The sequence below is a fragment of the Glycine soja genome, chromosome 7 (assembly GCF_004193775.1).
Source record: "Glycine soja cultivar W05 chromosome 7, ASM419377v2, whole genome shotgun sequence".
Lineage (NCBI taxonomy): Eukaryota > Viridiplantae > Streptophyta > Magnoliopsida > Fabales > Fabaceae > Glycine > Glycine soja.
The window spans coordinates 5405658-5426055 of record NC_041008.1 but is presented as its reverse complement, the minus strand read 5'-3'; the positions used below and the strand labels follow the sequence as shown (position 1 = coordinate 5426055).

Genomic DNA, 20398 nt, shown 5'->3' with positions numbered 1-20398 from the left:
AACTACATACCTGATCTCTTCTTAGCAAAATACAGCCAAATGCCATCTTTTTAGACATTTATAAAAAAAAAATTAAGGGATCCATTCGAGTGTTCCACTCGATCAATCATGTGTACCAAGAAGTCAATTATGTTTTCTCTCTCATGATCCGTTTGGTTGAATGGAAGGAAAATAAAAAAGAAAAAAAATTAAATTTTGAATTGAAATGAAAATAGAAAAAAAGAAAAATTTTAATTTTTGTTTTTAGAAATTAACTTTTCTTCCATTTTCTCTTCAATCAAGCAGAGGAAAATATTTTGTAAGTCATGTTTTTATTTTATTGTTCTCTATTTTATTTTCTCTCTTAATAAATAGATCATTAATCATCAACAAATCATTTGATTTAAGTAAAAATTCGATCTCCTTGAGTAAAACCACCGCAACACCTACAAGGCAACTCAAATCATTTAAGGCTTAAAAAAAAGTTTCATATTTTCCTAAAATACATATTATTATTAATCTGAATTATTATAGGATATATTATATATTATTATTTTTATTAGTAAGACTAGTTTTAAAAATGTATTAATTGAAAGCTTTAGAAGAAGATTGATAATTGAGAAGAATATTGAATTAATCTTGAAAATATTTTAAGTTCTACTAAGCATTATAATGTTCAAGATCTAGATTTATTTTCAAAAACAGAGATATTGCAAGAAGTATAGACCAAAAAAAAATCACATTTCACTAAAAACATTAATTATTTTTAAAAATGTGTTATATAATAAAAAATGTATTCTTTTTCGGATAAAAATTTTTTATATTAAATTGTAAAAAACATTGTTTTTATGATAGAATACATTTTATACATGTAATTATTGTTATGGTTGAAAGTAGTTTTTTATAATTAAAATTACTCAAATTTTATTTCGTATTAACTGTTAAAATATAAATTGAATTTTTTTGTCATTTTATATAGATAGCAAAAAATTTATAAATACTTAATTATATTGATTGATAGTTTTATAATAAAAAAATAGCATGAGATTAGAAAAAATATATTAAACTAATCTTTAAATATAAATTTCACCTAAGACGTTAAAATGTCTAGACACTTGGGTAAGCTTATTTGAAAACTCCTTATTAACACATGTTGATATACAAATAGTCAGGTAAGTAACATCAAATAATAAGAAGCATAAACCTTTTAAAATATTCACAAAACACAATATATTTTCAGTAAAATTCTCTTCTTTCAATTATATTTTTTCATTTATAAAATTTAAATCTAAAATTTTATTTAAAGAAATTAAATTGGGTAACATAATGAACTTATTATTTACTAATAAATATGTATTTAAATTTGTATATGTTTATTTTTAACACCGAATCAGACGTGAAAGGTGTACGTAGGGTAGAAAGCATTTATCCTTTTGGATTGTAAGGAGAAGAGAGATAAGACGGTGTATCAGCTCGCATGTCACAATCACTCATTCTGCACTTTCACACTCACATCACCTGCTTCTCACTAGGGACCATCCACACAAATTTAACATTTTCATTTCATTTTTTTAATCAATTAAGAAACTATTTTTTGGTATAAGTTTAGTCATATTTAAATTTTATTATTTCTTTTTAAGACTATATTTTAGGAAAATTAAATAGAGTTTTTTTTCATTTGTGTTATCAAGTTATTCCATTTGGATTGAGTGGGAATTATTATAAATTTTTAGGATTAAAAAACTAATACGAATTTAGATAAATATAATTTTTAAAATGATTACAAAAGATAATAAAATCTCTTTTATGCATATGTTAGTCATTTAACTTCGTTTATTTTTAAAATAGGTTAAATTAATTTTAATAAAAATAATTTTAAATGATTGGATATGATTGAAATATGTATTTAAATTAACTTCAACATGCGTTTTATGTTATTGTTAGAGGGTGTGTTAGGATTGCAAAAGATAAATCTGATTTTTTTTAAAAGGAAATAATTATGATGATTTATTTTATGTATTTAGTTGATTTGTATTGACATTATAATTTCTTTAACAGTTAATCAATAAAAAAATATTATAATAAAAAAGAGTTTTATCTTAATTATCTTAAAGTCATGCATATAGTGTAAAAAATATTATTTTGTTTCATTGAATTTTTAATATAACATAAATAATAAGGTATTAAATTTTATACAGAATCAAAAAATAGTATTAATTAATTATACCTATAATTTTAATTCGGTGACTTATATTTCATTTCCATAAATAATAATATTTTTTTCATTTAGTATTAATTTCTATTTCTTTATCTTTTTTTTATCAAACTATTTTAATTCAAATATTTTTCTCTTTTTTTTATTCTCTTTCACTTAAATCAAATATTTCACTTCTTTTTCATTCATTTTTTTCTTGAATTTTTTTTTCTCACAACTAAATACAATGTTAGTAACCAACAAAGTACAACACAGACTATAGATTATAGATTATTAGTTCCTTAAACACGTGGGTTTAATCATTCGGCATATATATATAAGGTTATTTGATTAGAACTAAATTATGGTGAACTAATCCAAATTATATTTATACTTCGCTTAAATTAAATTAAACTAAATTGTTTGAATAATTCGAATGAACTGAATCAGACAAGTTCAAAATGTACTATTTCAAACGATTTAGAATCATTTTGAACTATTTTTAGGGACCATTCATTTAAAAAAATTATTTTCACTATTAAGAATAATTTGAGTATATATTATTATAAATTTTTCTAAATAAATAAAATAGATAGCACCATATTTTTATTCATATGAGAAGAAAACGTCAATGCTTTTAATAATTTGTATTTTAAATACTCCAACATTAAACATAAAATGCTTAATTTTTTTTAAAAAAAGTGAAAAAATAAGCGATTATTTTATTTAAAGAGAATGCTATGAAGTGGCTTCTTTAAAAAAGATCCTAATGTGGCGTGAGCAGAGAAAAAGGATGATTAAGAAAGAGAGTAGGGCAGCCAGCTTTCATATGATTTTTGAAATGCAATTTGGTTCTTAAAATAATGGTCGAATAATTAAAAAAGTGGGATGTGGGGACACCTGGAAAGATAAAGGAAGTGAGGCGGGAAATGGTGTGATAGATGAAAGCTGCAGCTGCAATTGCATAAGTCATGGAGTGCTCTCCGCCTCGGAAAAAGAGACCTGCCTGCCACTGCACTTCTTTTTTTTCACAATCTTCACTTCACTTTTCTATTCTCATTAAATAACCATTATTATTAATTATTTTTTACAAAATTAAAAAATAATCTTATATATATTATTTTTTTATTGAATTAGATCACCGTATGCGACATTTTTATATTCTTTTTTTAAAATAATTTAATTAATATAAATTTTATATTTATTCTTTTTTTAATAAAATATTAAATCAATTATAATACATAAGAATTTTATAAATTGGGATGTTCAGGTTTTATATTTATTATATTTTTTAAATTTTATATAATAGGTTTAAGAAGAATCATATGAATTGATATGGTGTATATTTTATAGATCAAAGTTAAAATGCGAAAAATATTCAATTATAGTAGATATATTTTAAAATATAGATAATTGGCATTAAAAATAAATTTTATATAAACACAAAGATTTATTTTTAATTTATAGAGTAAAATTTAAATTAAGTCACACAAATATATTTTACTGTGTTATGAAATATATACGTGCACAATTTTAATTATTATTTAATAAAATAATTTAAATTAACATTAATTCATTTTATATATTTACTAAATATTATATATTATAATTTAAAAAAATTAAATTCATTGCAAGTGTATATAAAATATATTTAAATATTTATTGATATGTCTACTCATATATAATTATTAAAATATAAATTAAATAAAATATATTAAGAATTCAAATATTATAAAAATTACTCTTATACATTATAAAATATGACTTTAATATCCGCGTAAGACACAGTGAATAACGTTATTTATTATTGAAAATTAATTTCACTTAATTATGTTTTAAAGTCCTGAAATTTGAAATAAATATATTTTTTAAAATTAAAAAAACCATTTTAATTCATATAATTTTTTTTTAAAAAAAAGGTTTTTAGTCCTTAGAAGGAAATATGGCTGACAGAAGTTGTCAAAAATGATGACATGCCACTTTCAACATATGATTTTAATATTTTATCTGTTGAGATAAGTTGATGATGCTAGACAAATTGGTGATAGATTAAAAAATAAAATCGAAATTCACTATGAAAAATAATATATGTGTAATTGTATATGTTCCGTCAAACTCATTAATCAATGATGTAATAAGTGGATTGATTGTCGTATCGGTAGTTAACATTGATAATTGATAGCAAAAATTAAAACTATTAACCGATAAAAATATGAAAATTAAGAACATTGGCCATTTGTTCAAAAACAAAAAAGTGGAAAAAAGAATAATTAGTCCTAAAAATTTATTGAATGTCATGCTTCATTGATTTTGGTCCAATTATGCTTCTCTTTTTTTTCATAGGTGTGTCTTTTCTTGTAAGTAAAGTCTGGTACAGTTTGTAAATAAATAAATTCTTTATTGAATAAAAATGGTTAAATTCTTTAAACTCATGGTTAGCATTTAATTATGATTTATATGTGAAAATATATTGTTAGAAAATTTATTTAAGGAATTTACATCTTTTATTTTAATTTAAAGACTATTTTTTAATCATCTTACCTCTCATAGTAAAATAATCATATGTCTCGTATAAATTTAGAAAAAAGAAAAAGAAAAATGTACTCATATATAAGAAACTAAAACAACTTAGATGGTTTTATATCAAATATCAAACCCATGAGTTGCTAGACGATTCCAAACATATAATGTTTATCAGATTCTTGTGATAAGCATAATTAATTAATTCATATGTCCTTTTAGGCTTTTAGAAACAAAGTACGAAATCGACACGAGTTTTGATAATATAGTAAAGTATGGTGAACTAGCATTTTGATCTTTAAAACTGTGTAACGTTATTATATTAGTACTTAAAATTGACTATTGAAAGTTTAACTTCCTTTCCGAAGTCAAGAGTTTGAAACCATTCACCTTAGGCTCGAGTTTCATGTTATCACTGATCCTCCACGTTATTATGAATATGTTGGCTGCTGGTGCCTCATAAGTACAACAACCAATACCATTCCATTCACCTTCACATATATGTTTTCTCAAAGGAACCAAAATAATGGCAATATAAAAGAGCAACTCAAGTTCAACATTGAACCCTAATAAGGGCCTGGATTTAATATAAGTCTTCTTTAACTCTGACATGAACGTTGCACCTTTTTCTCCTTCAAAGTTTCATAATAACATATTTATTGTTGTGATAATAATTAACTTTCACATATTTGATCTTGACAATGTCATGTTTATGAGCTTCAACACGATGTTTGATAATATTCATAAAATACAACACAACCGTCAAGATGTGTCATAAAAAAAAATTTAATAGTAAATAAACGTTGAGATTTATCTTTTAATTCAGTCATTTAAGTCATTAAGATGTGTATGAATATAGTTTGAAGTATGATTTTATGCTTTCAAGATAATCAAAGGCACATCTTATGGCTTGCATTTAGTTACACCTATTTTAATAGTTTAAATGGTGGATTTGGTGTGCAAATTGTGGAGGTAATAGTAAAGATGAACGGCAAATTACGTATGTAAGAGGAAGATAAAGAGTGAAAGCTAGCGAGAAGATGACGACGACGTTTATTTTAATAATTTACATGTAAAATGTGATTTAACTGATAATTCAAAAGCATTTTCAGATTAAAATGACAATATTAATTATGTTAGAGGACCATAATGATTGTAAATGATTAAGTTGAAAATGATACATGTTGTGATGTCATAAGTCCAAATAATAAAAATCAACTTTTATTTTAGTCCAATTGGCTAAACCGTTACATGTATGTTTTTATGTGTACATATATCTTCAATGGTCACATATGTAAATATATAACATGACCATGTAGGCACAATTGTTTTAACTTTGATAGAAGTATTTTACAGTTAGACCAGTGTGAGTGACATATTAAATTTTAGGATTTTTTTTAATTTTATTATTTTTAGAGAATAATGTGTTAACAATATATATGTACTTTTTTTTGAAAGGCAACGAAATAAACTTTTAGGGAATAAAATAATGATATTATAGTATCTATTTTCATATCTAAGTTTTTAAAATAATTACTCCCTCCTATCCTATTTTATATTTATAAAAAAATCGGAGGTAATTAATATTACTTTTTTTTATACGTATATATCCACACGTGTAACAATTATTGTGGATTTTGCTATCATATATATACCTAACATTAACATTCCTTGGTCAACTTCGGACGATGAATTTAAATCCTTTTAAAATATGGATAAACTTTTACCACGCAATTAAACCTACTCGTTAATCGAACTTGACCACGTAATTGAACTTGTTAAACTGGCAACAGATAATTACGAGATTTTTCCAATAAGAACGATTATCAAAGAAATTGAACTTATATAAATAAAAAATGAAAATCAGATACAATAACTACATTATTTCACTACATGATATCAGATAATTATAACATTCAAATCTTATCTTCTGAAAAAATGTTGGAAAAACATATTCCATAGGCGACCATAGCATAATCATAGATTAGGCTTAGGCAATGGGCATTCAAAAAGGATAAAGAAGGGATTAGAGAAGAAAAGATCTTGTATACACATTATGTATTATATCATGCATCCATAATGGAAAAGATAAAATATAAACTCACAAACAGTTATGCGAAGAAGTTTATTTTTAAGTATTTTGACAGTAACTAGTATTTTATGTGATAAATATTTATTTTTAATAATTAAAATTCATAACAGATATTTTTAAATATATAATTTGTATCTGAATTTATAATGAATAACTTAAATTTTAAAAATGTTTAACTTAGCCTAAAACTTTATTTAAAACCTTATTTTGAAGTAAAATATTTTAAATAAGCCTATAAAAACATCTCTAAATAGATTGATTAGTCTAAAATTACATATAGGTCAATAGACTTATGTCTTTAAATAAATAAAAATTTCTAAATTAAAAAAAATACATTAAACATTTTTTTATGTATCCTTGAACATTTTTTAAGGTGTGCACACTAAACATTTAATAGAATTCAAATATTTTATCATCATCGTCGTAATAGAATTTATAATTATTTGATTAAGTCATTTTTTTAGCTTACAAAAAATTAAACCTAAAATCTAATCATTTTGAAAATATCTCATCTTATTTAATAAATAAATTTATCCTAACTTATACCGAACCTAGACTAGACTATAAGCACCGATGAACTGCCAAACGTAAAATGTATGGTCGGTCAAGCATAAGACAAGAAAGGCTTAAGGCTGCTTTAGATCACAAAAATTAGGGGCGTAAAAATGACGTCCCAGAATTTATTAATTACTAACATATTCTCACTTAAAAAATGAAAAAAATATATTAATAAGTACATAACACGAGTAATGTTTAGTGTATATATAAATATATTTTGATAAATATTATCATATTTGGACCAATTATTGACTTGATCACAATATTAAATCATTTGATTAAAAGTCACTTCAATGAGTTAGTTAATATGTATGATATGGTCCATAATAAAAAAAATTTAAATAATTTCATAACATATAAACTGAAGATTTAGAATTTAATAAAATTTAACATATTTAGAAAACATATAAACTTAAGATTTAGAATTTAATAAAATTTAATATATTTAGAAATATAATTATGAATTTGTTTAAGATATTGAGCATGTAATATATTTTTTCTGAATTCAATATATTAAGTTAGAATTTAATTGTTGCATGATGATAAATATAATTTAATACACACAAATTAATAAAAAAAATTAAAAAAGATAACAACTTCACCTTTTAAAATTCCAGTATGTAGTTATACTTGGTAAAAAAAAATATAAGAAAATCTATAAGTAACATAAATGTAAGCTATAAATTTAATTTTTTAATATGAGTAATATTGTTTATTATAAAAATAAAATAAAATGCATGACCCATTAAGTAAATTATGTGATGAGTCATTGATTTGAAGTCAAATTAGACCTAATTGGACCGGATTACACACATAATTAATCCAATAGATGACTCGAATTAATTGAATGCTCAATTCCTACACTATTAGATCAATCCGAACCAAGTTTAATAATTATGATATTAGTAATATAACAATATTTTATATATTATTTATCCTAAAATAAGTGTTGCATGTAATAATTTCTTAATGTAACATCAATTATTTTTTTAACTAATACTCCTAATAAGTGTCAATTTATCTCTTCTAATACAATATTAATAATAAAATTAATTTTATAAAATTATCACTTTTATTTATTTATTAATTTTTCTTGATATAAATAAAATAATCTTATATGACACTAATTTTTCGGCTGAAGGAATACTACCATATAATCCAAACTTATAATATGTTTATTAAATTTTATAATAACCTCCTTAAAGATTATATACATGATGTATTTTAATTAGTTGATAGTGATACTATAAAATCTTTTACACAAATAATACATGTGTTATTGAATTCTTATTTTATTGTTTATATTGTCTATCTTTTAATACATTTCTTAATCCTAAAATATATGTTTTATATTTAGCATTTTAAACGTTGAGCCAACTAAAGTTAACAAGTTATCCATTATTGACCATTAAAAATGTTAATTGTCGGTTATACATACAATTTACCAAACTTGTTTAACAATTTATGTTATTAGCATGAATAAGTTTTTAATTGGAATTAATAAAATATTATTCAAGATCAGTAACATATTAATATAAATAAATAAGTTAATTTTTTATCAACTAAGAACTAGATATTAAATAAAATCAATTATAATAATTTAGTAAAAAAATTACATCTTAAAATACTTAAAAAATGCATTTTAAATAAAATTAAAATACTTTTATTGAATTAACCCAAATCCTTGTCCTAAAATTTACCTTTACTATATATAAGATTTAAGTTGGGTGAACCCTACAATAATTTATGTGTACATTTCAAAATTGGGTGAATCACGTTGAAAAATCATGATAATTATAAAGCTATCCTCTAGTGTGAAGAAAAATCATGGTGAGACATTATATTTTTTGAGTCCTCACTCAACAATCCAAACACTCATAGGAAAGTAATAAGTCTAAAAAAAGAATATCTCTATCAAGTACGTTTAGATTTCTTAACGTGCCGCGTTAGAAGAGTGAAAGATCAAACAACTGTTCGTGGATTCCAAAAGACTCATTAAATTTAGTTTAATCAGATTGTCAACTTCATACACCATGTTTTACCGTTTACAATCATAATTAGACTTTTTTCCTTAAAATCCAGAATCAATTTTATATGCGATATTTATTATACACAGATTATCAAAATAATTTTTTAATTGAAGATAAACTTAAAGTACACTTAAATAACTACTGAAAATTCTTTCCTTTCTAAAACCATTCCGCCATTGTTAAAAAAACTAGTCAGTTTGTATTTGCAAAATATTAACAATATTGTTGCATTTTTTGTTGTTTTTCAGTACAATATAGTTAGATCGGCATTCGTTTAAATTAATCAATTTTATACGATATTATTGACAGATGATTATATCTCTTAAATATGTAGTCAAGTGTTTAATCTTAATATGTGCATATAAAAAAGGATTTAATGAAAAAAGTCACTCCTTGAACAAATATATTTTTATTTACACCGAAGATATTTGTGAAATGATAATCAGAGACTAATATTTTTCAATCCCAAACATCATCAAAGTTAGTTTTGCCAATTCCAATAAAATCTTTTTTTAAAATAAAATTAAACTTATAAATCATATTTAAAAAATCCAATTATCCGATTTTAAAAAAATTAAAATTAACATTTTCTTAAGAGAATGATAATTATATAACATTGATAATTATTATTGGTGTGAATTAAGATATTTATTGACTTTAAAATTAATGATTAATCTTTTGATATATTGAGATTTATTTTAGATTAACTTTTCTCACATAATCTTTTATTATTGGATAAATTATACAATAAATTTAGGATAACATGGTCAATAAGTGAATCTCGATTAAATCAATCTGATTTAGTTGAAATTATAAGATATTAAAGTATAAATAACTTTTTTACTCAAATAATATTAAGTATATATTTATAATATATATATATATATATATATATATATATATATATATATATATATATATATATATATATATATAATCCATTGATCACTAATCCAATAACTTCATCTTATTCACAACTCTATTCCGAATTAAAAAAAATTGTCAGAAAGACCACGTAAGCCCACATGATGGATAAAGAAGGGTGGACCCCCTAACAGAGATCCACGTGTACGGATACGATGATGCTGGAATAAATTAATGGCCAGCTCAAAAACCACCACACTCGCCCAACCCACCGTATATACGGCGTACGCATACGCCAGCTCCTACGTACGACACGTGTATAGTGACGTGGAAACTGCCCCCCTCTCTCTCCTCCTCCTCCTCTTCCTTTTTCAGCACCCCTTCCTTCTCTCTCTGAAACCCAAGCAACCTCTTTCCCTCGTTTTTTAAGAGAGAGAAAGTAGAGAGAGAGAGAAACACAACTGCTTTGCCAAACCTTAATTTCAGGGCACTTCCAAGCTAACAGGACCAGTTGTTGTTCCCTTTTTGTGTTGTTTGATTCAGCGATTTCTGGTTTTCGTTTTTTTTCTTTCTTTGTTACAAGGAGAGTTCGATGTCTTTAAGGTACGTGGAATTTCGGTGCTTTGTTGATTCAACCGCAGAAAGATTTGATTTTGTGTTTTGGGTTCATCGAAGTTTGAAGTTTTATGATTAAGGGGAAAAACATGGTAGAAATTTATGGCAACAACGAAAACCGAAGCATAGTGTAATTTTCTTTTTTAAAGTTTCAGTTATATATATATATATATATATTTAAATATTGGATGGTGCTATATGTTAGTTAATGGAACAAAGGTATTAGAGTTGGGAGTGCCATGGATCTCGTGTTGTATGTGTTAAAATATTTGAATTTCCGTGCTTTCTGAGTTTTGATTCTATGTTTTTTACGCTTATTTGCTATTATTTTATTTTTTGTAAATTTAGTTTTCCCATATGAAAAAAAATAAGAAGGGAGTAAGAGAAGGTGGTATTTTGGATCAGGGGTAAAGCTTGTAAATTGTAGACTATGGAGGTTCAGGTAGCAAACTTAAGAGTCTCAATAGTCCTCTCTCACCATGAGAGTGGAAAATAATTTTTGATTTGAAGGGCTTTTATGTCATTATGTTCTCGTGTTGTCCTGTTGGGTTTGATTTGTAGTGTTATGCGTTGTTAGTTTGTGTTCATCGCTTTCTAATTGTGGGGTAGCAAAAAGACATAGTTGACCCTCTTCTATTCTGTCATTGAATGACTATTCGTTTCGTTGCACGTGGTAGAAAAGTGTAATATTCATATGATGCCATCTCTATAATTATACTAATGTCAAACTTCAAAGGTTAATTTTGTGTAATAATATGTTGTCTGAATGCTAACTAATCATTATTAATGGAGTAAACCAAATTTCTCACTGTTATACTGTTGCTAGAAGCCTAGACCCTCTTTCACACCTTTGATGTATCATGTATTGCTGTATTTCATTCTTGCATCCAAGTCTAATGTTTTGCTTATGAACGTTGGAATTTTCAAGAGTGAGAGATTATGTTGTAGACTTTGAATTGTATAAACCCTGGTTTATGATATTTTGGTCTTCTTAGCAACATTTTCTTGCTGGCAAGTGACAACATATAGCTTCTTTGAATGCAGTTGAATAACTTGTTGGGACATATTTGACTCGGTGCTTTTCTTTTGGTGCTTGCCTCATGGGAAACAGTGAGGATGAGAAATCTGTTAAGACTGGAAGCCCTTCTTCTTCACCTGCAACAACTGTAAGATGAGAATTGTTTATGCATGTTTAAGGAAACATTTTATAAAGTCTGTGCCTAAATACTATTATTTCTTATCAACAGGATCAGACCAACCAACCTAATATTCATGTCTATCCTGATTGGGCTGCCATGCAGGTTACCTACCTCTTGTCTTCATATCCTCTGTACCTTATTGACTCAAGTCTTTATGTCTTAGTTATCGATATAATGTAAATAACTACTCTAAAAATTAGTAGTTTAAATAGTACTATGCTCACTTAGTTCATGTATTTCTATCTTTATCTGATGAAACCTATTATTTTATTCCCTCTTGCGAATTGCCAACCTTTTTTGCTGTATATTAGTATTATGGGCCAAGAGTCAACATTCCACCATACTTCAACTCAGCTGTGGCTTCAGGTCATGCTCCACACCCATACATGTGGGGACCACCACAGGTAGTGCCCCAAAGAAACATTTCTTTCGTTTTACCATTACCATTTCTGTGGGTTTTTTATTTTTATTTTTTTATTTTTATGTTTCTGGTATACATCTTAGATGGCAGGGATGAATAATTTGGCAACTTATTTTTCTTCCAGCCTATGATGCCACCTTATGGGCCACCTTATGCAGCATTTTATTCGCATGGAGGGGTTTATACTCACCCTGCAGTTGCTATTGTAAGTCTACTTTGTGTGTGTGTGTGTGTATTTGTAATAATTTATGTTTATTATTTTTCGGTCCATGAATTTAGTTGATTACAAGTGTACTTTAATTTACACATCTGGACTTTAATGTTAGGAATATATTGAGATGTGATTCCTTTTTTTTCCTTGGTATTTTGAGAGTTATTCCTATGTGGGTGCATTTCAGCTGTTATTAACGTCTTGATTCTTTCATTCTTTGATATTCTTAATGTAAAAAACCTTTGTGATTGGAAATTTTCCCGTGTACTCATTAATTGTATTGGTAAAATATAGGGGCCACACTTACATGGTCAAGGAGTTTCATCTTCACCTGCTGTAAGTTTTTTGATTTTCTCTTAAATGTCTTCTCAGTTCCTAATCTTCTGGTTAATTCCCTTAGTACTATCATTATGATGTATTTGACTTAGCAAAATGATGCAGGTTGGGACTCATTCAAGCATAGAATCACCAACCAAATTATCTGGAAATACTGATCAGGGTTTAATGAAGAAATCAAAAGGGTTTGATGGGCTTGCAATGTCAATAGGCAATTGCAATGCTGAGAGTGCTGAGCATGGAGCTGAGAACAGGCAGTCACAGAGGTTTGTTGATCTATTTTCTTTCTATATGATTATTACCAGAATGAACTCTACTTCCCTCTTCCCCAATATAGAACATTGGTCCATGAGTTATTCTAGTAGGTTGATATGAATAACTGAAAATTTATATTCATATGAACAGTGTGGATACTGAGGGTTACAGCGACGGAAGTGATGGCAACACTGCAGGGGTGAGAACTTTCTCACCATTAACATTTTGCTGTTGTTTGTGTGCCCTAGCAATCTATTTTATTTAAAATGATATGACAAATCGAAGCACTAAATTATGTTATTTGCTAATTTTATGCTCAGGCTAATCAAACAAAAAGGAAAAGATGCCGAGAGGGAACACTGACCACTGGTATGACTCTTATTCACTGTTGCATCTTGACGAACAAAAGAGTTGTGTTGGATTAGAATTATACTTTTGGTTTTATCACTGTGCAATGATGTCAACTAGATCATTGAGTATGGTACTATGGTCTTGATAAGTTGATATTATCCTATTACTTATGCACAGTTAATGAAGTTACCCGAGTTTTAACCTTCTGTTTTAGTTGGACAAATTTGATACTTGGATGGGCTTTTTACCTGGTTTTCATACTTAATACAGTCAAGCTTTTGGTGTCCTTTGTATGCAATTATCAAGAAAATGACATACTTGCATGCAGAATGTGATATTTAAGTATCTTAAGCTATTAATTTAGGAATTTAAGTTGTCAACATAATATGTGTTTTGAGGGTTTATATATCATACCACTCTGTACAAGCAGATGGAGAAGGGAAAACTGAGCTACAAAATGGTCCGGCTTCCAAAGAGACTTCATCTTCCAAAAAGATTGTGTCAGCTACTCCAGCTAGTGTTGCCGGAACATTAGTTGGACCTGTAGTTTCTTCAGTTATGGCCACAACACTGGAACTGAGGAACCCTTCGACTGTTGATTCTAAGGCAAATTCCACAAGTGCCCCACAACCTTGTGCAATTGTGCCTAATGAAACTTGCTTACAGGTATGATGGTCAGATAATGATTTGTTCTAATGTTTCAGATCATGTCTAGTACATTAGAGATGCTTGTTAAACACATTAGAACAATTATGCAATACCGTCCATCTTTTACTGACAGTAAATTAATTCCTGTGTCTAGTACATTAAAGATGCTTGTGAAAAACATTAGAACAATTATGCAATACCATCCATCTTTTACTGACAGTAAATTAATTCCTGTGCGTATGTTTTAATTCCTTAGAATGAGCGTGAGCTGAAACGGGAGAGGAGAAAACAATCTAACCGTGAATCTGCTAGAAGGTCCAGGCTGAGGAAGCAGGTATAAAATTATTTTGTTGACTTACAAACCTTCCATTGTGTATTGTCTGATAAAAGACATAAATTGTTTAGTTTCTTTACTACAATCACATGTTTATTCACTTGTTGCATGTACACGTATATAGCCTCAAAAAATAAAATAAAACAACTAAAAAGGAAAAGGGTTGATCTGACAAGGAAAGTTAATAACTAATATTCGTATTTCCTATGTTTAGGCCGAGACTGAAGAATTGGCACGAAAAGTTGATATGTTAACTGCTGAGAATGTGTCCCTGAAGTCAGAAATAATTCAACTGACTGAAGGTTCTGAGCAGATGAGGATGGAAAATTCTGCATTGAGGGTACTGTTCCCATAATATTCCTTTATACTGACATTTCATAGGTATTCTGTGATATTGAATACTTGAGTGTTTTTGATTCAGGAAAAACTGAGAAATACTCAACTGGGACAAAGGGAAGAGATAATTTTGAGTAGCATCGAGAGTAAGAGGGCTGCACCTGTAAGTACAGAAAACTTGTTATCAAGAGTTAATAATTCTAGTTCTAATGACAGAACTACAGAGAATGAGAATGATTTCTGTGAGAACAAACCAAATTCTGGTGCAAAGCTGCATCAACTATTGGATACAAATCCTAGAGCAGATGCTGTGGCAGCTGGTTGAAACCAGTAACTGCACTGGCTGATTATGCAATTTTGGCATATTACAAGCCCAAAATTACAGCTTGGTGCTAACAGTTTTCAGAGGGATGGATCAGCTGAATTTTACAATCTAAATCCATCTATGTAGACCAGAACTAATTCTTTGCTTGTCAGTTTCTTAGGACATAAACTCTGTATTTTACTAGATTTCACACAATTGGATGACAACTTTAAAAGTTTGTAAATCGAAGAGTATTAGGGATTTAGTTTAGACTTTTAAGAGAGGGTTGTCTGCCGCTGTATAATTGGTTATGCATTAACTATATTGGTGTGAACTTTCTAATGGGATCTTAGTCAAGGTATTCTGACTTTTTGTTAGTTTTGGTTTTGTATACTTTAAAGCAATTCCTCATGTTGTGGCTGTGGTTGCCTTTTACCATGTGTTTGTTACCACTTAGTGTGCATTTGGATTGAATTAATTTTAGAAATGTTAATCTGAATGATAAAAAAATTGGTGTTATTATATAAATGTATACAGTAATTTTTTGTTTTTGAGTGTGGAGTTGGTAGCGATGAGGTTTGAACTTCAAACTTCAAGGAAACTACTTAAATCTTCCATTACTGGGTTGATCTTAGTAGTGGGTTTATATATATACAGTTACATACCATTGGGTCAACAACCAATTTTAGGGATAAAGTGCTGTTTATAGTGAAGACTCTATTGTTAGGAATTGAACCCTGGTCTTTAACTGTGAGACACAAGTATGAAACTACTTATTTGACTTGATTAAATCATAGATTATGATCATCACAAAGGAAATGTATTTTTTTTATAATACATAACTTTTGGAAATTATGATTAAAAGCTATAAATTGTTTCTGCAATTAATTTAAATACAAAATTCATTATAATAAACTCTACAGTTTCTAATTGCATCAGAAAAATTATTTAAAATAATTCAAACGAAATAAAAGTCATTTTAACATATTTAAACAATTTATTTTATATAGTTTATTAAAAAAAAATTAGTCTTATTTGTCATTCATTTATTTTAAGGTGATTTTATTTGAATACACATTGCAGTTTTTATCCTCAACCTTTTTTATTTTTTGACTCATTTTACTTTTTGACAAATTAATTTGACTCATTTTACTTAACTTTTTAAGAAACTTCCAAATTATCATTTTACTCCTAACAAAATTACATATTTTATCCTCAATTTCTTTTTCATGACAAATTTTTAAATGATGAAGGATAAAATTTACAAGTCTATTAAAAGTTGGAGGTAAAATATATCAAATTAATTTGTTAGGGGTAAAATTTGTCAAAAATTTAAAAGATAAAAATAAAAAATACAATTAAACAAAATATTATGGTATAAAGGAAAAGCGATTGTAAAGTGATCGGATTAACAAAAAGTACTTACATAGTTCTGGTCGATTAATGATACACACACTAAACTTTCCTAACTTAACAAAAAAGATCACGAACAGAAAATGGAAATTGTTTGGTTCTCAAAAACCAGAATGTCATATCTCGTTTATTGCAAGTTCTACAGTAGACATCCTGCATCCAGATTCCAAAGAAAATTTCATCGCATATTACCCTCTCGCAAGACATCAATCATATTATACAGTCTCTTGTGATCCTTTGTTTCAATCTGCAAACATCAAACAAGTTTCCAATCAAATATTGTCTTCAGCGCGTGGTTAAAGTAGTATGCTTCTCGCTAAACAGAACATCATGGTAGAATAACATCCGTTTGATAATATTATAATTATTATAAACTTGTAAAGCTTGTCATGCAAAACATTGTGGTATGACATTATTTCTGTGGGCTAGAACTGTTGTATGATCTCCCATTAATGTATTTCTTGTTAAAACAGATTTAACAAAGACACACCAGTTCAGGGTGATGAACAACCCCCAGTAGTTATTATTGTATTTTTTTTAAATGAAGACATCCCTAATCATAGATTAGGGTGGATAATCAGATGATAAGATAGGTAAGGTAAATGGAATTATCAGCACCTTCTTAGCAAGAAACAATACAGCATCAACAGTGCCCTCCGCATATATTGATCTACCACAAACATTATGTTGAAATTCGAATGTAACACTGCAACAATTTGAAGAAAAAAAAACCCGAATATAATAAAGTTAAATAGTTAGTGTCAAGGAGAAATATGTCAAAACATATAAAAGAATGATAATGAAATGAAAAAGTCAATCCTTACGTGTCATCTGGGGATGTCAAATGATACATATGAAACGCATGACCAGACAGATGCTCCTCTGGGACTCCAACCATTTCAAGTTGTTGCCTGGGATCCCTGATCAATTTTATCTAAAGAAATTCATTGAAAGAAGCAAAGAAAGAAAACCATTTAGAATCTGTAGTTCTAATACGAAGGCCACAATAGTGCTGTGTGTACAAAGAACAATGGCAAGTGGCAACTGGGTGATTACATGAAGTTATGGACGTTACTTTAACCTTAACATCAACAAAACATGAGAACCAATAAAACCGTCTTAGTAAAATTGAGAGTTTAACCTGATCCATATCGAAAGACACCCCCAGTTTGTTGAAGCAAGAAATTACAGCCTTTGCAGTTCCAGATGCATCAACTTTGCTTGCTTGATGGGACTCCAATACCTACAATCTTGGACGAATGCATCAGATTTTAATATTACATTAAACAGAAGCTTAATTAAAAGAAAAGAAGCATTAAAATTGAGAGTTTAAGAGACACAACGAAGGATTAGGAACATGTAACCTAACATTTTTTTATTGAACATTTATATAATTTGCTTTCCAAACAAGATCCCTTGAGAATATCCCAATCACATACTAGTACCAAGTAGCAACGTAGGATATGATATTATGGTATACTATCTTGTGTTCATAATCACAGATAAATCTGTTGTAATACTTTTGGCTAGCAACAAGTATGATAGTAACTTCAGCATTACTGTAATTCTTTCCAATTGCAAACAGCAGGACAGTATTCTCTAGAACAAGCATTGCCAGTTCCACTAAATTAGCAGTTTAAGCAAATGATTTACTTGCACCACAGTCATTTCAAGTTTTAAACATTTTAAAACTATTTACATTATTTGTTCATTTGAACCTCTTTCAGTGATTTAGTGAGTTAGTTTCAGTGGGAATAGAATAGAATGAAACACATGGTGGAAAAGGATGACTCAGTCCCCCCAACCTCAAAAAATAATATTTTTTATTTTATTTTCACATCAGGCTAATAAGCAGAGACAATTGAAAGGGTGTACTAGGATAACTAACAAAACCCTTCCCAAGCCCCAAAATGTCAATGAAGCAAGAGTTACCTGTAAGGAATACCCAGAGAAGGCTCCAGGAAATTGCTCTGCCATAATTTCCATAGCTGCAAGAAAAGCAACAACCTAAAGGAAAAAAGTATGGCAACATAAGGATGGCAGACTACGGGACTGAAAAAGATGAAATTTTGATATGATATATACCTGCTTTCCCATTTGTGGGGATATCACAGCATAAATGTTTGAATCTAACACAGTCTTATGCAACAAATCCCTATCTCCACCAGTGGTTCCCATCACGAAGGGCACCCCAACCTTACAGTATAACTCAGCATTGCCTGCATATTAGCATGCATTCATAAATAACTCAATCCTATTGCAATCTGCATAAAACTCTCCTAATCCCCTAATCCTAGATCATAAAATAAAAATTCCAATTTTTCTTGTATCATGAAAATCAAAACACATGTCTGGAATTGCAAATTCATAATGTACACTGGTCAATAAGAAGGCCGTGTACAGCCTACACACTCTATGCAGTCAAATACAATATCCTCAATTCCTATGTTTAAAATTTAAAGACTTGTGTACGAAAAAAAAAGTATAGTTCCATTTTAAGATAAATCACAACACAAAAGACAAAAAAGATGAAGCTTAAGCTTTGGCGTCATTTAGCTCGGTTAAAGTCCAAGTCTTCAGAGATATTTTACATTATCCTTAAGATGAAAAAAGATGAAGTTTAAGCTTTGGCTTCACTCCAACAATAATAAAATATGCTTCAAATACTTACCATTGACTGCATTAGGTATTGTGTAATCCACAACAATCAAATTTGGATACTGATCAAGCACAGATGCAAGAGCACTCTCCCTGTCAGAAGGACCATGCACAAGAAACTCCTTTTCACCAATCTGAAAAGTCTGTCCTGACTCCTCTTCACACCCAAACGACACAGGAACAACATTCAGTCCAGCAGCTTCCGCCGCATTAATCACGGCCTTTCCCATTTTTCCAGTACATGCATTAACCTAAACAAAACAAAACTATTTAAACTAATTTCACTGTGTTTTGAAACAAAGACACTGCAACCAACAAGTAAACATACATGTCAGATATACAAATAATTATGACTCAGATTCATAAAATTATTTACTGCACGTTTGTTTTATAATGAAATATCAGTAATTTAACGAAGCAATGCAAAATTAACTCATCATGGTGAATTACCATTATTGGAAGACCAGTGTTTTTGGACGAAAGTGCAGATTTTTCGAGAGAAGTTTGAGCCGGTGTGGCTGCCATTGACACTACGGGGAAAGAACGCGATCTCCTCTTCTGCGAAATTGGAACACTGTTTCCTGCACTTGCGCCATTGGAGAAGCATGCGAGGTGATTGTGGTGTCTGTGGAACATATTGAGCTGGGTTTTCAGAAGGGATGTTGCCATCGAAGACGGTGAGTGAGGGAGTGAGCTCAATTTGGGGGTTTAGGGTTTCAGCGTTTTGCTGCGTTCTGCGAACCGTTTCAGGATAGGTTTTACAGAGTCTTTCTCTTTCGTTTCGTCCGCCATTGTTGAGGGAAGTGAATGATGAGTAAGGTTTTGGGCCTGACTTGGCCCAATTCATGAAACCATCGTCGTGGCCATTTCAGTGGGCTCAGCCCGTTATGATTTCAGCCTTTCAGGCCCTTAGTACGCGGGACCAAGAGTTTTTTTCTTCTTTGAATTCATCCAACTAGAATACAAAACTTACGTTTTTTTTAAGTCCTAAAAAACATTAAAGAGATCTTTATCTCTTTTAATAAATCAATTATTTGGTCTTATATTCATTTATATGAAAAAAACCAAAATTTCATTCTG

General features: G+C 28.5%; 2 protein-coding genes across 4 annotated transcripts; one reads left to right on the top strand and one right to left on the bottom strand.

Moving 5' to 3' along the window:
- Positions 1 to 10663: 10663 nt before the first annotated feature.
- On the top strand, positions 10664 to 15696 carry LOC114418349 (common plant regulatory factor 1-like). 3 transcript variants are annotated; one of them, XM_028383648.1, is made up of 13 exons: positions 10664 to 10840; positions 11897 to 12018; positions 12100 to 12153; positions 12363 to 12455; positions 12597 to 12677; positions 12978 to 13019; positions 13125 to 13285; positions 13425 to 13473; positions 13595 to 13643; positions 14056 to 14291; positions 14530 to 14607; positions 14822 to 14947; positions 15029 to 15696. In XM_028383648.1, the coding sequence occupies exons 2-13, from the start codon at positions 11953 to 11955 to the stop codon at positions 15266 to 15268; spliced, it is 1275 nt and encodes a 424-aa protein (XP_028239449.1). In that variant the 5' UTR covers positions 10664 to 10840; positions 11897 to 11952; the 3' UTR covers positions 15269 to 15696. The 3 variants fall into 3 exon arrangements, with proteins under 3 accessions (XP_028239449.1, XP_028239450.1, XP_028239451.1); XM_028383649.1 differs by lacking the exon at positions 10664 to 10840 and adding an exon at positions 10870 to 10982 and having other exon boundaries at positions 15029 to 15268; XM_028383650.1 differs by lacking the exons at positions 10664 to 10840; positions 11897 to 12018; positions 12100 to 12153 and having other exon boundaries at positions 12556 to 12677.
- A 924-nt stretch (positions 15697 to 16620) lies between these two features.
- Positions 16621 to 20117, bottom strand: LOC114418348 (4-hydroxy-tetrahydrodipicolinate reductase 2, chloroplastic-like). Its single transcript, XM_028383647.1, has 8 exons — positions 19769 to 20117; positions 19332 to 19569; positions 18746 to 18879; positions 18593 to 18667; positions 17802 to 17903; positions 17485 to 17594; positions 17279 to 17366; positions 16621 to 16907 (listed from the first exon to the last, which is right to left on the bottom strand). The coding sequence occupies exons 1-8, from the start codon at positions 19985 to 19987 to the stop codon at positions 16839 to 16841; spliced, it is 1035 nt and encodes a 344-aa protein (XP_028239448.1). The 5' UTR covers positions 19988 to 20117; the 3' UTR covers positions 16621 to 16838.
- Between the last annotated feature and the right edge of the window lie 281 nt (positions 20118 to 20398).